The sequence below is a fragment of the Megalops cyprinoides genome, chromosome 14 (genome assembly GCF_013368585.1).
Source record: "Megalops cyprinoides isolate fMegCyp1 chromosome 14, fMegCyp1.pri, whole genome shotgun sequence".
In the NCBI taxonomy this organism is placed as follows: Eukaryota; Metazoa; Chordata; class Actinopteri; order Elopiformes; family Megalopidae; genus Megalops; species Megalops cyprinoides.
In genome coordinates, this window is record NC_050596.1 from 11,777,304 (window position 1) to 11,790,979 (window position 13,676).

The following is a 13,676-nucleotide window of genomic DNA, read 5'->3' on the forward strand; positions in this document are numbered from 1 at the left end:
TTTTTTGTGCAGAACTGGAGCAAAATTATGCCTCTGTTTTTTGGGCTTAGAGCAGTGAAGACAGAGAAGACCCTTTCAGCCTCTGCTTTTCTTGAACACACTTCCGTGCAGCGTATTGCTATCAATCATTGGCCTATCAGTCACATGACCAAACCTCTGCAGTTTCCACCCACCACGCAGCCCGCAGAGATGGATCTTATCTGCTGCGAGCTCCTTTATCAATAGGCTAACGATAGGCTGTGGAATGGTGATTGCTGCGGCCAACGTGCACTTTAAGTCTTTAACTCATGCCATGTGTGGCGGACATTTACAGTACATTACATGTAGCCCTTGTGTTCCCCCTTTTCTGTGGGGTTTTTCCTCTGAGTTCACTGCCCATCACATATTCCTGCAAATCCTCTGCAAATACTCCTCTAACATTACAGGGGGAGTGAAGTTAATGAGTGGTAAGAAAGTTAAAGTTTCTGTGGGTTTTTTTGTGGCAAGTATTAAAGTGTAACTGAGCAAAGTGACCTCTAACCATGTGTGGACCTGAAACATGAGGAAAAAAAAAATTCCATGTGGAATTTTTAAGTGGATTGAGCCATTCATGACAGACAGTAAAAAAATCTATTTTGTCCTTGGAAGGTCGTCCCTCTGAGGCTTTGTGCATAACTATGCCTTTCCTTATGGCTCTGTGCGTTGCCTTTCTGTGACTCTCTTTATGAGAGTTTGCCAGGTCACCCCCTAGAACAAGGGTACGATGCAACAGGTCTGCCCCGGTCGCACGGGGCCAGCATGTGACCTTCTGCGACCTTCTCACGTGCGCAAAGATGGGCCTCTCTGTGACTCCGCACATGCAGCTATGCCTCTCCGTCTGAGAAGGTTGGCCTCTCTGTGACTCTCTGTGAAGGACACAGTCAGTGTGGAGCCTCTAAGGCCTAACTCTGCCACTGCCATGTGTGGCAGCCACCGCCTACCATTCACCACAACAAACAATTCAGAGTTTTCAAAACACACTACCCCTCTACACCCCCCCCCCCCCCCCCCCCATCCACCCCCGCCCCCCCCTCCATCTCCGTCCACCCCACCCCGTCCCACCAGAGGACACTCTCTGGGTCTGAATCAAAATATGATCCACCGAGGACACTGTAGTTATCCAAATTGAAATAAAATGTACTAAGTCATATTTTTAGCTGTTTATACATGTTTTATAAGTTTGCCAAATAATAGATCATATTATAATATACTGTTTGCCTGCCTTAAAATTGATATTGCTCCATGTAATTAAATATGTACTTCTGCAATAAATTAAAAAGGTGAAAACATCTTTTCATACAAAATAATGGACAGCTTTTTTAAAAAATGTTTGTTCTTATTTATGAGTAAGGTCAAACATTTTCCCTCATACATGCCAACTTAGGTAAATGTTGCCATATGCATTTTATATACTGCCTGTAAGCTGCTATCAGTACTTACGCACACACAAATTTCTAATGTTGTCTTTTAGAACGAGGTACATTGTAAGCACAATATCTATTTCACTAGCAGATCCTTACTGTTTGACTGCACACCACTCTATTGTGGCATGCACAGTTTCATTTTACTATCGAAATCCACACTGTTTGCTCTGAATATCGCTGCAGCAGGCTTCCCTGAAAATGAGGACAGTTTTTCAGCTGACCTACCTGGAGAAATGAAGGTCGAATAAATAAATAAATTACATATCATATTGTACTCCTCCCCAAATACTCCAGGCTCCACCCTCTGGCAAAGGTTAAGACAGAACAGTATATAAGAGTGTGCAACAGCAGGAGAGTTTCGACCCAGGGAGGTGATTCCTGTGGAGGAGGAGCAGCTAGAGACACATTACGCACACGGTTGTAGGTGGAAAAACATTTACTGTAGAGACCTTTGGACTCAAACGCTGAAGTAGGCTGCCGGACAACGATGGGAGTTGGAGTGAGTATAGTTTTTCCTTCTGTCTGTTTTGTATGATTTGTGACTACATTTTCTCTTACCTTTTTTTATAAAATTCATAAAAGATTGTTAAAAATAATTTGTATTCTTTGGCTGTTCATTGTTAAAAAGTTTTAACTTTTGCCAGCTGCTGGCAAGCATGCTGAAGTTTTTAGAAATAAGGTCATCTTAGATTTGACTTCCAATGACCCTTATGACCCTGCAATGTCAAGAGCTGCTGACAACCAGGACTGACTAGCAGCATGACTGTGATTGCCGTGTCTTCTTTGTCTAGATCTAATTGTGCACACTATGCATCTTTGCGGCCTTCATCAAAGTCTCCGGGATAAAACCGGCTGAGGTTTAACTGCCGTTGAACCTTGTTCAGATCACGTTGAAGTACACTGGGTTATTAAGCTCTGCCGGGTGGACGTGTCGCAATGCTGCTGTAATTAAATCACACCTCTAGAAAGACTATGGTGTTCCTAAGGTCAAGCAGAAATTATTAACCGTACCAACTGCAGACACCAGGCAGGAACAGGTTGCCAACTAAGAGGAGCATGGCCAACCAGCAGAGGCATTATGGGCTATAGCGGGGACAGCACAGTGTTCAGAGGAAGGTCTGCGGCGAGCTGATGTGTTCGTTGTTTGTGGCTCTGCACAAGAGAACAGAATTGCAAGCAACTGCGAGATGTTGCTGATGCATGCAGGGTTTTATTGCGCTTGTAGGATACCAGAGCCCATCACCGAGGCCTTATTTCCCCTGCATGTGGGCAGGTTTAAAGAGCTCGAGTACTGCATGCATCAGGATAAATGCTTTACACTTTTCTGCTGACAGAGGGGAAATTGGGTTGCTCAAAGGCATGGAAGCTAAAAGGAAGAAGCCAAGTCCTTTATCGTTATTAATGAGAGATTGTTCCAGGGGTAGATTTACCACTCCATTAAAATAGAATAAAAATGGACGGAATGGGGAAAAAAAACAGGTCTGAATCAAGCCAAGAGAGCTGTAACCATTTTAAATGGAGGAGAAGTGAATGTGTTCTGTGGTGTAAGAGGGGGAAAGGGTCCGTGGGTTGTGATGGATTCTTGCTTTCAGCTTCTGATCGATGGAAGTGCCGGTGCTGAGTATGTAACTCTGTGCTTCAGCTGTAATGGGGCCAAGATGCGTATTTTTTGCATTTTTATTTAAAATGTTTGGACACATTTTTTGTTCTTCATTTTTCGTTCCACATTTTAGAATAATAGTAAAGCCATCAAAACTATGAAACAACACTAATGGAATTATGCAGTAACCAAAAAGTGTTATACACCAATCAAAACTATCTCTCTTTTAGATTCTTCAAAATAGCCAAAAAATATTTTTTAAAATTACAGATTTTTTGGAAAGAAATTTATGCATAGGTGTCAACTTCACTATTTGTATTTGTATTTAGAAATTTCAAGCATTTACGCAAAAGTCTTTAGATCAACATGTCTTTGAATGCATGTTTCCCATTATCCTAATCAGGTGTGTTAAGTCTGTCAGGTGTGTGCAGACTGGTACTGTATATGATGTGAACGCCTTGATTCAGGAATATTGTGTTCGTGCCGCACGTGTTCTCTTTTCCCTGCATTTTACTTGTCTTTTCTCCTTGTTGTTTCCCCTCCTGTTGTCATAAAAAAAATATGCCTACACGGGTCAGTAAAGCCGTCTGATTCTGATCACTGCTGTCAGTGCAGAAACTCTTCTCGGATGGAAACGCAGATTTTTATCATGGCTTCTTTCTGCACATGTTGCAAGTTAGTCTCCCCCCATATTCACCATTCACCTGCAGTGTAACAGGTTTCTGACAGGTGAACTCGCTGCTTCATCTCTTTTATAAATTCCGCGCCCTGTGCTCTGTCCTCTCACGCAGAAAGGACATGAGAAGTACGAGCTGGCGGCGACCTCGGAGGATGGCGGGGGCAAGAAAGCACAGAAGAAGAAGAAGGGGAAGGATATGGAGGAGCTGAAGAAGGAAGTGGATCTGGTGAGGAGGAATTGCAGTGGGGTCAAATGGCGCTTTAGGAAAGGGGATCGTGTGGTTCATTAGGTTAAAGACGCAGCCCACAGCATACATTAACTTTTTATGAAATGTACTTTGAGGTACTTCCTAATCAGTATACACTTTGTAATTTTCCACATATATACAGATACACTTACACAGAGATAAAATTTCAGTAGGGAATTTAATGTACCAGCTCTTTATAAGAAAGAAATGTGATGTTGTGTTCGGTCTCATATGCCAATATGCCACCGTTAGTTACATAATAATGAAGCTAAGAGATTCCCTTATTTATAAATTCAATTGTTGCATTTTCGTGTAATTTTTTTTCTTTAGGATGACCATAAGCTGACCCTGGATGAGCTTCACCGTAAATATGGCACAGACCTGACCAGGGTGGGTATCTGATCCAGTGCACGTCTAAGTAGGTTGCTTGTCTGCTCTAGCAGAGATCTGTGTCAGGCAGTACTAGTGGTATATTCTAGTACTCACCCTGTTAAGTTGTGTACTTTGGTCTGTTCAGTTTCACTTCAAGGCCATGTTTTATAATTCCACCAGGATCAAAATATGTTTTTTCATTCATATTAAGACTAGTTTGGGCCTTAATCACACTTACTGTTATGTCCCAAAAACATACCTGATTTCCAATCCAGGTTCTTCCTCAGAGCCAGCCAGTATTCAATCAACATTCTCCATTAAATTTGACTTAAAATCCATACAAGTGCTACTTACATGCAATTTGGAAGCAACTCATATACTGAGTATACACATTACAAAAAACTGCTTTATTTAGATTTTATTCTGAATGATCAGTTGGGGGCAGTGGCAGCTAGTGAGCTGCAAATACTGTAAGTAGAGAACTGATGATGCTCTGAGCCAGTGTTTTTTTTTATTATTATTAACAGCCTTCCTAATTATACCATTTTTAGTTATTGCTTATCAGCAGCTGATTCTTTTTCACTTAATAGCGTCTGATGTGGGCGTCAAAAATTAGGTAAAACCTTTCATAACTGAAATGATTTAATGTGAAGTGCGTAAAAGCAGAGCCACCACGCTAGGTGTAATTAAGTAAAATGGAATCCGCGAGTAATTGGTGGCCCTTGTTCAAACGGGCATGATTGTTTATCATCCAAACAATCACAAATGATCAAGACGTTAAGGTTCGGGGTGAGATTATCAGGTTAAGTTAAGGTAAGTGCCTCCCCTGTTTGTAGCCCATAGGATTTGCATCACGCATGTTTGATTGCAGAGATGACAGAGTATCTCGTTCTCTCCCTCTGGCTGTACTCTAGGGGTTGTCTGCCACTCGTGCTGCGGAGATCCTGGCCCGGGACGGACCAAATGCCCTGACCCCTCCCCCCACCACCCCCGAATGGGTCAAGTTCTGTCGGCAGCTGTTCGGAGGCTTCTCCATGCTGCTGTGGATTGGAGCCATCCTCTGCTTCCTGGCCTATGGAATCCAGGCTGCCTCAGAGGACGAACCTGCAAACGATAATGTAAGAGGATGGGCTGGTGGCGCCTTTTATCTGCTTAGCATAGGCTGTTATTACTGTTGTTGCCTTTCACACTGTAGCCTTGATAGCAAATTACAACATTTTTCATGCTTTTGTTCGTGACATTTTGACGGTGCTCCCCTTCTTGTCCACTCCAGCTGTACCTGGGTGTTGTGCTGTCTGCTGTCGTCATCATCACTGGCTGCTTCTCCTACTACCAAGAGGCCAAGAGCTCCAGGATCATGGATTCCTTCAAGAACCTCGTCCCTCAGGTGCGGCCAAAGAAGCTTTCAGGCTTGGATGTTGCTTTTAAAAGATTCAGATGATTATGAACAGAAAGTCCCTTGATAACTGTTGAACCAATAATACTTCAGCTGATAATGATAATTGTGTAGTCTTGTCAGATAAACTTAATTCTGTGATATTCAGACAAATCAGAGTCTATTGTCATCAGGGGGAAAGTTTTCCAACTTTTTATGCACTAAATTAATTTTTTTTTTGTGGTTGGCATCATCTAAAGAACAAATCCTATACACAAATGCATCTCTCTGTCTACAGACTAGTTGATAATAAATTGTCCAACACTTTCATTCTTCATAACTTTCCTTTACCATGCTGATGGAGTATCATTACTCTTCATGTTATATGAATTATTACTTGCATTGTGTACATGCAACCTTCTCAGTAGGGAGACCTCTTAAATGCAATTTGTTGGATGGTGTAATCCTCTGAAGAAGTGCACTGTCAGTTTGTTGGTCTTTGCTCTGAAGGATAAAAGCATTCATATTTCTCATCAAGAGAGCTCCCAAATCCACTCAATATCCTCTCATTTTGAACACATTTAAAGTATTTTTCCCAGCTTGAAAAGACAGGTGTAGTGGCATTAGGGTTAACTGTTATATTTAAGCAATGTCAAAGCTGGAGGAACGCATTTTCCAGAGTTGACACTGTGTGAAGATAAGGGGGCTAATCATTCTGCTGTCGTTGGTTCTGTCTGACAGCAAGCCCTGGTGATCCGCGACGGTGAGAAGAAGAACATCAACGCTGAGGACGTGGTCGTTGGCGATCTGGTGGAAGTGAAAGGAGGTGACAGGATCCCCGCCGATCTGCGCATCATCTCCGCTCACGGCTGCAAGGTGAGACACCCAGGCCCCCCTCCAGGAGATCCTGTCCCCACTGAAGATGTGCCCCATGTCTGATCTTATCCTGACTTTGCATTTTGTCTCTCAGGTGGACAACTCCTCCCTGACTGGTGAATCTGAGCCCCAGACCCGCTCCCCCGATTTCTCCAATGAAAACCCCCTGGAAACCAGGAACATTGTGTTCTTTTCCACCAACTGTGTAGAAGGTAAAGCAGAATCTAGAACACTGGAGCATCCAGCTTGCTCATAAAACGCCAGTTAAACACCAGGAAGAGCTACTTTTCAAGCAGAAACCATTGGGTGTAATTTTTAGATATTTCTCTGAGGCAGACATTTTTAATAGCAGTTATAAGAGCTCTGGGGCTATTCAATAATATAAATGTATTAAATTATTCACCTATGAAGTTAAAACATTTCAGAGAAAAAGAAAACCCTTCCATTGTCTATATTTTACATCCTGAAAAATGGAATACTACATCATCTTCATTTTATGTGCTGACTGCACCCCCTCTCAGGCACTGCCCGTGGTATTGTGATCAACACTGGTGACCGCACCGTGATGGGCAGAATCGCCACGCTGGCTTCGAGCTTGGAAGTCGGACGCACTCCCATCTCCATCGAGATCGAGCACTTCATCCACATCATCACGGGCGTGGCCGTCTTCCTGGGCGTGTCCTTCTTCATCCTCTCCCTCATCCTGGGATACGCCTGGCTGGAGGCCGTCATCTTCCTCATCGGAATCATTGTGGCCAATGTGCCAGAGGGTCTCCTGGCCACTGTCACTGTGAGTGAGGAATATCTGTCAACGTATTCCTGAGATTACAGGCAAAGAACACTGTCAATTTCTCACATAATTTTAGTTCATGGTAATTAAATCTCAACTGTTCAGGTGATATGAGGGATGAAAGTAAGAGCTGGCCAAATTTTTATGTCTGAAAACTAAGTACTGATAACTACTGATAATGCTGTAATCTCACCTGCTCCCCATGTCGGTTCTGACCCCCTCCCCAGGTGTGTCTCACCCTGACAGCCAAGCGCATGGCCAAGAAGAACTGTTTGGTGAAGAATCTGGAAGCTGTCGAGACCCTGGGCTCCACCTCCACCATCTGCTCCGACAAGACCGGCACCCTGACCCAGAACCGTATGACGGTGGCCCACATGTGGTTCGACAACCAGATCCACGAGGCCGACACCACGGAGAACCAGAGCGGGACCTCTTTCGACAAGAGCTCTGCCACCTGGGCTGCCCTGGCGCGCATCGCTGGCCTGTGCAACCGTGCTGTCTTCCTGGCTGAACAGGAGAATGTGCCGATCCTTAAGGTAAATCCTGATTTGCCAATCTGCTGCCAATGAGGTAAACATAAAACAAACAGCAGTGTATGTGACTGACAGAGCCATTCCCAGGCCTGATTACCTACAATTCTGCCCCTTTCTCCTTCACAGAGAGATGTCGCGGGTGATGCTTCTGAGTCTGCTCTGCTGAAGTGTATTGAACTGTGCTGTGGCTCTGTGAAAGATATGAGAAATCAGTATACCAAGATTGCAGAAATCCCCTTCAACTCCACCAACAAGTACCAGGTATGTGGGATATGACTCATTTTTGGTGAAACCATGGAAGAAGTTCTCTGAAAATGTTTTGGTAACGTTTTTGTCTGTGGGGTTTCCTCTTCTTGTAGCTCTCCATCCACAAGAACCCCAACTCTTCCGAATCCAAGCACCTCCTGGTGATGAAGGGAGCCCCAGAGAGGATCCTGGACCGCTGCTCTACCATCATGATTCACGGCAAAGAGCAGCCCCTTGATGATGAATTGAAGGATGCCTTCCAGAATGCCTATGTGGAGCTGGGTGGCCTCGGAGAGAGAGTGTTGGGTAAGGCATGCACCCACAATATACTGGAACAAAAAGATGACCAAAATTTTGAATTATTTCTTATAAATGAACATTTCTTATAAATTTTTATTTTTAATAATTGTTTCCTAGTTAAACTTACTACTTATTAGGCTATATATCACTATATTATGTACTTCTGACAATAAAATATTTACATTATAATATAACTTTGGGATTGCATCTTTAATATTTAGGGTTATTGACTTCAAACCTTCACACACACCAAGTGATAACTCAAATGATGTGCTCATTGTGTATATATATCACAATGTAATGTGAAAATTAATTTAGAAAACAGTAGCCACTTATTCAGTCACTGGGCTTTGACACAAGAAATGCTGCTGCCTCACATGTTATCATTCTTTTGGTTCTGGTGTACAGGATTCTGCCATTTCAGTCTCCCTGATGATCAGTTTGGTGAGGGCTTCCAATTTGACACTGATGAGGTGAACTTCCCCACTGAGAATCTGTGCTTCGTTGGCCTCATGTCCATGATTGACCCGCCCCGTGCCGCCGTACCTGACGCCGTGGGCAAGTGCAGGAGTGCTGGAATCAAAGTACGTCTGATAACTTCCTCTTTTATAATACAGGTTTAAAGCAATGTTCAAGGCCATAAACGTGACTTCCCTCCTTTAGGTTATCATGGTGACCGGCGATCATCCAATCACTGCCAAGGCCATTGCCAAGGGTGTGGGTATCATTTCTGAGGGCAACGAGACTGTTGAAGACATTGCTGCTCGTCTGAACATCCCAGTTAATGAAGTTAATCCAAGGTACCGTTTCATGTGATACTGAAATCACTGGGTATAAGTGTCCACAGTTCCACAGTAAAACATAGAGTTGGCTGAGTGAATTAATCTAATAAATACATAAATAATAGATGGAGGAGGAAAAACATAAAATGTCCTCAGTTACTAAATTCTCTTGAATGTTGCACAGTGAATACAAATCAGTGTGACACAGAATCAGGGCAGCATATCCATCTTTCTTGGATCAGCAACTAATCCTATGCACAAATCCCTTTGTGTCTCAGAGATGATTGATCCAGTTAGTTTTGTCGTCAGTATGAAGAGGTACAGTCAGTGTTACCTAAGAATATGGTGTTGAAACAGACAAATTCAAGGGTACAGAGTACTGTGATTTGAAGCTGAATGGGGCTAGTTGAACTGTAAAGAAAGATGTAACATGATGCACGCATCACCTTTGGTGTGTGTGGACCTTGGTGAGAACACATAGAATTCTGGATAAAGATTGGCTGGGCATGATACAAGAGGTTAGCCTTTGGTACGTCACTACAGTGGCATATTGTGGGGTTAAAACAAGCAATAACTAAGGTATTAGAGCAAATGCACTGAGCAGGGTTTACATTAAAGTAAATCAATGCTGTCTTTTATGTTATGATAAGAAAAACACACTTAGGCATGGGTTAACTTACAGTTGAATAAACAGCAGGCTGTAGTAAGGAATTTCCTGTCTCTCTTAGCTCTTTCTGTGAGATCAATAAAGACTGGCAGACCTTGCTAGGGATTAGATGTGGGACCTACCTGGCTTTCAGCCATTTTCATAAGCATGACAGGCTTTAACAGGGCTTGGCTGAATTTGTGCTGCTGAGTGAGAAATGAACAAACATTCTTTTGTGTCCAGAGATGCCAAGGCCTGTGTGGTCCATGGTGGAGACCTGAAGGATCTGACCTCAGAACAGCTGGATGAGATCCTTAAGCACCACACCGAGATTGTGTTCGCCAGGACTTCTCCCCAGCAGAAGCTGATCATTGTGGAGGGCTGCCAGAGACAGGTACCCAAACCCCTGCCCACACCTCAGATCCCACACACACCTCAACTTCCCCAGATAGGCTAAAGTCTGCCCTTCCCTTGTCTCCCTCCTATGACTATCAATTATGCAGCAGTTTGTATCAAATTCATAACTGATGCTGGCCTACTGGGCAGTCAAAGGTAGAGCTCCTTATCCTGCTCCTTCTCCTTGAGCTCTGTGCTCAGCAGCTTATTATTGTCTGGGAATCCTGCCCAATGAAATTGTGTCTCCCTTCCTCTCTGGTCACCCAGTGGTGAATCGAGTTACCTACAACCATCAAGACAGCAGGACCACTCACTATCTTCTGGCACCACCTGAAAACACACCTGCTCAGATTACATCTGCCCAAAATATATTAGCCTATGCCTTTGCTGTAGTGTTTTTTTACTAGCATTTTATGCAGAACAACCAAGGCACACCCCTTGTTTCTGAGGACATACAATATATGTATCCTGCAATGATCACCTTGGCATTCACTCTGAATGAGTGTCCACTAAATAGATATTTATAGTGTCTCAAAATGTGTTCTGGGAAGCTAGAACTGATGCTGTGTTGTAATAGCTGATATTATATATCTGAAGTGAATGTGTAATTGAGGAAGTTTAGATTGGCTGGCTTGAGAACCCCAGCAGCCTCAGATGGCAGTGGGATTGTGACATGCTTTTGTGCATCTCCGCTCTCAGGGTGCCATTGTAGCTGTGACGGGTGATGGTGTCAATGACTCCCCCGCTCTGAAGAAGGCAGACATTGGTGTTGCTATGGGCATCGCCGGCTCGGACGTCTCCAAACAGGCCGCTGACATGATCCTCCTGGACGACAACTTCGCCTCAATCGTGACTGGAGTGGAAGAAGGTAGAACAGTTTTTAGGAGAGACCACGCTCCTGGTTTCACAGCAGATCTGTCTGCGACCCTGTCGTTTGATGACCTAATCATGGACATGTGTTACTTCTCCAGGCCGTCTGATCTTTGATAACTTGAAGAAATCCATTGCCTACACCCTGACCAGCAACATCCCTGAAATTTCACCCTTCCTCCTCTTCATCATCGCTAACATCCCCCTGCCTCTGGGTACCGTCACCATCCTCTGTATCGACTTGGGCACTGACATGGTAAGTACCCTATACCAGGTCTGTCGGGTCCTCTTTCATTCACTCACAAGGGTGTGATGCAGTTTGATTACTAAGACTGGCTTCTCTTTATAATCTGAAAGGTTCCTGCAATCTCTCTGGCCTATGAAGCAGCTGAGAGTGACATCATGAAGAGACAGCCCAGAAATGCCAAAACAGACAAGCTGGTGAATGAGAGGCTCATTAGCATAGCCTATGGTCAGATTGGTAAGTGCTAGATCTGTCTTATATCAGAATAGGGCTTGAGAGCTTTGGCTGGATCTGAGTTTTTCCAGAGGTATCATATGTCATCCTCTCTCTCTCTCTGTTGATTTCCACAGGTATGATGCAGGCCACTGCTGGCTTCTTCACCTACTTTGTCATCCTGGCTGAGAATGGGTTCTTGCCGTCCAGGCTGGTTGGCATCCGTGTTCATTGGGATGACAAATATGTCAATGATCTAGAAGACAGCTATGGACAGCAGTGGGTCAGTATTACACACCACAGCCTTTGGAGCTGGAGGCTATGATGGAGACTGGAGATGCTTGTTTACAATTAATAACCTAACAATTCTTTGTCTTCTCTCTCTCTTCTTCTATCTCAGACATATGAACAAAGGAAAATTGTGGAATATACGTGCCACACTGCATTCTTTGCCAGTATTGTGGTAGTACAGTGGGCCGATCTGATCATTTGCAAGACCAGGAGGAACTCTATTATCCAACAGGGGATGAAGTAAGTAGAGCTCACAGAACTTCCCTCATTCCACTAGACACTTTACTACTTGTGGCCTCATTGCACATTGACTGTTAGGCACTAAGTAGGAGCTTAAAAATGAGTGCTTCTGTTAATATTTTTGTAATAACCTCTGACCTGACAGAGTTGTATTGAAAGGTTGATGTGGAGCTGTGGAGCTTTAACTGTGTGTCAATTGTTCAACCCAGGAACAAAATCCTCATCTTTGGGCTGTTTGAAGAGACAGCCCTGGCTGCCTTCCTGTCTTACTGCCCAGGAATGGACATCGCTCTCAGAATGTACCCTCTCAAGTGAGTTTCACTGCTGTGCCTTACTAACAGGAGAAGGGTGAATCTGTCAGAAAGAGTTTGTATAAAGCTGAGACAATCAGCTAATCACGCATTTTTGTGGAAATCACATTGTTTGCAATCATATAGCCTTGCTCCAGGTGATTCCAGGCTGGCTATTTCTAGATGTATATGGGTAGAGATGTTTTTCACGGTTGACACCATGACTGTTAGTTTGCCATTTCGTCTCTTTGGTATTGCTAACATAATTTTCTTTTCCATCTTTGCCTCCTCAGACCTTCCTGGTGGTTCTGCGCCTTCCCATACTCTCTCCTCATCTTCCTTTATGATGAAGCGAGAAGATTCATCCTACGCCGAAACCCAGATGGTGAGATTTTGCAGATTCTTTGCAAAATGTGCACAGATTCACTGATTTTTATTTCACCTGAATGGAGTATCCCATTTGCTGAAGCTTGTCATATATGCCAATCCAGTCCAACACTTCTTTGTGGAATAGTGGTAAAGGGTCTACATGTAGCTTAGGGATAAAATCCTACAAGGATCACTGCTGTGAGCCCTAAAGCCAGGTATTTTATTTGGGACATCCTCAGGGTGGTATGAACAGGCAATATTCAAAAGCAATAACTGCATGCAAACCAGATGGGATAAGGGTTTCTGCTTCGATAATAGACAACGCAACAATTTGTAATGTGCTGATTTTCTCATGAATTTGGAATGCAGTGAATGAAATTCCTTAATCATCTTTGTTTTTCACTCCGTTTCAGGCTGGGTGGAACGCGAAACATACTACTGAAGCATCCTGACTGTACCCCTTCAGCTCTTTTCGGAGCTCCTTGGAAATTTATCCTACAAGGCCTTCTTTTCCAGTTCCATGTTTTTGACAGTGTGACTGAAAATAAATACATTTTCAGGTGAATTTATCAGTGTCTGGTGGTATTTAATTGCGATAAATTGAATGGTCCTCGGAGCCAGAGTGGGAGACGGGTAGGAGATGCGGGGAGGTGGGAAGTGGGGGTGGGGAAAGGGGGGTGGGGTGGGGGGCAAGCCAGGGGAGATAGCAAAGGATAAATGACAGAGACAAAGGGGCCTCTCTGCTTTTCACACTGGGAGTCAACAAGGAAAAAGCTGAGCATCAGGGGCCAGTTCAGTTCAAGCTCACGCTTTCATAGCTGAGAGAACTAAGCAGAACTGCGAAACAAAAACAAAGCCCACGATTAATGGTGATA

The 13,676-nt window shown here is 43.8% G+C and overlaps 1 protein-coding gene across 1 annotated transcript; it reads left to right on the forward strand.

Annotated features, from left to right (window-relative positions):
- The first annotated feature begins 1,814 nt into the window (after positions 1 to 1,814).
- Positions 1,815 to 13,366, forward strand: LOC118788795 (sodium/potassium-transporting ATPase subunit alpha-1). The gene is made up of 22 exons (XM_036544882.1): positions 1,815 to 1,941; positions 3,834 to 3,947; positions 4,299 to 4,358; positions 5,255 to 5,458; positions 5,614 to 5,727; positions 6,457 to 6,591; positions 6,686 to 6,803; positions 7,113 to 7,381; positions 7,609 to 7,917; positions 8,041 to 8,175; positions 8,274 to 8,466; positions 8,869 to 9,044; positions 9,124 to 9,260; positions 10,132 to 10,282; positions 10,984 to 11,152; positions 11,256 to 11,410; positions 11,512 to 11,635; positions 11,749 to 11,894; positions 12,012 to 12,142; positions 12,352 to 12,453; positions 12,726 to 12,817; positions 13,215 to 13,366. The coding sequence occupies exons 1-22, from the start codon at positions 1,930 to 1,932 to the stop codon at positions 13,241 to 13,243; spliced, it is 3,075 nt and encodes a 1,024-aa protein (XP_036400775.1). The 5' UTR covers positions 1,815 to 1,929; the 3' UTR covers positions 13,244 to 13,366.
- Positions 13,367 to 13,676: the final 310 nt, after the last annotated feature.

Excerpts from the sequence above, each read along its gene's own strand:
- LOC118788795 (XM_036544882.1), top strand. Across the intron at positions 8,176-8,273 it reads ACTCCACCAACAAGTACCAG|CTCTCCATCCACAAGAACCC; the intron begins GTATGTGGGATA and ends CTCTTCTTGTAG. Across the intron at positions 12,818-13,214 it reads CCTACGCCGAAACCCAGATG|GCTGGGTGGAACGCGAAACA; the intron begins GTGAGATTTTGC and ends ACTCCGTTTCAG.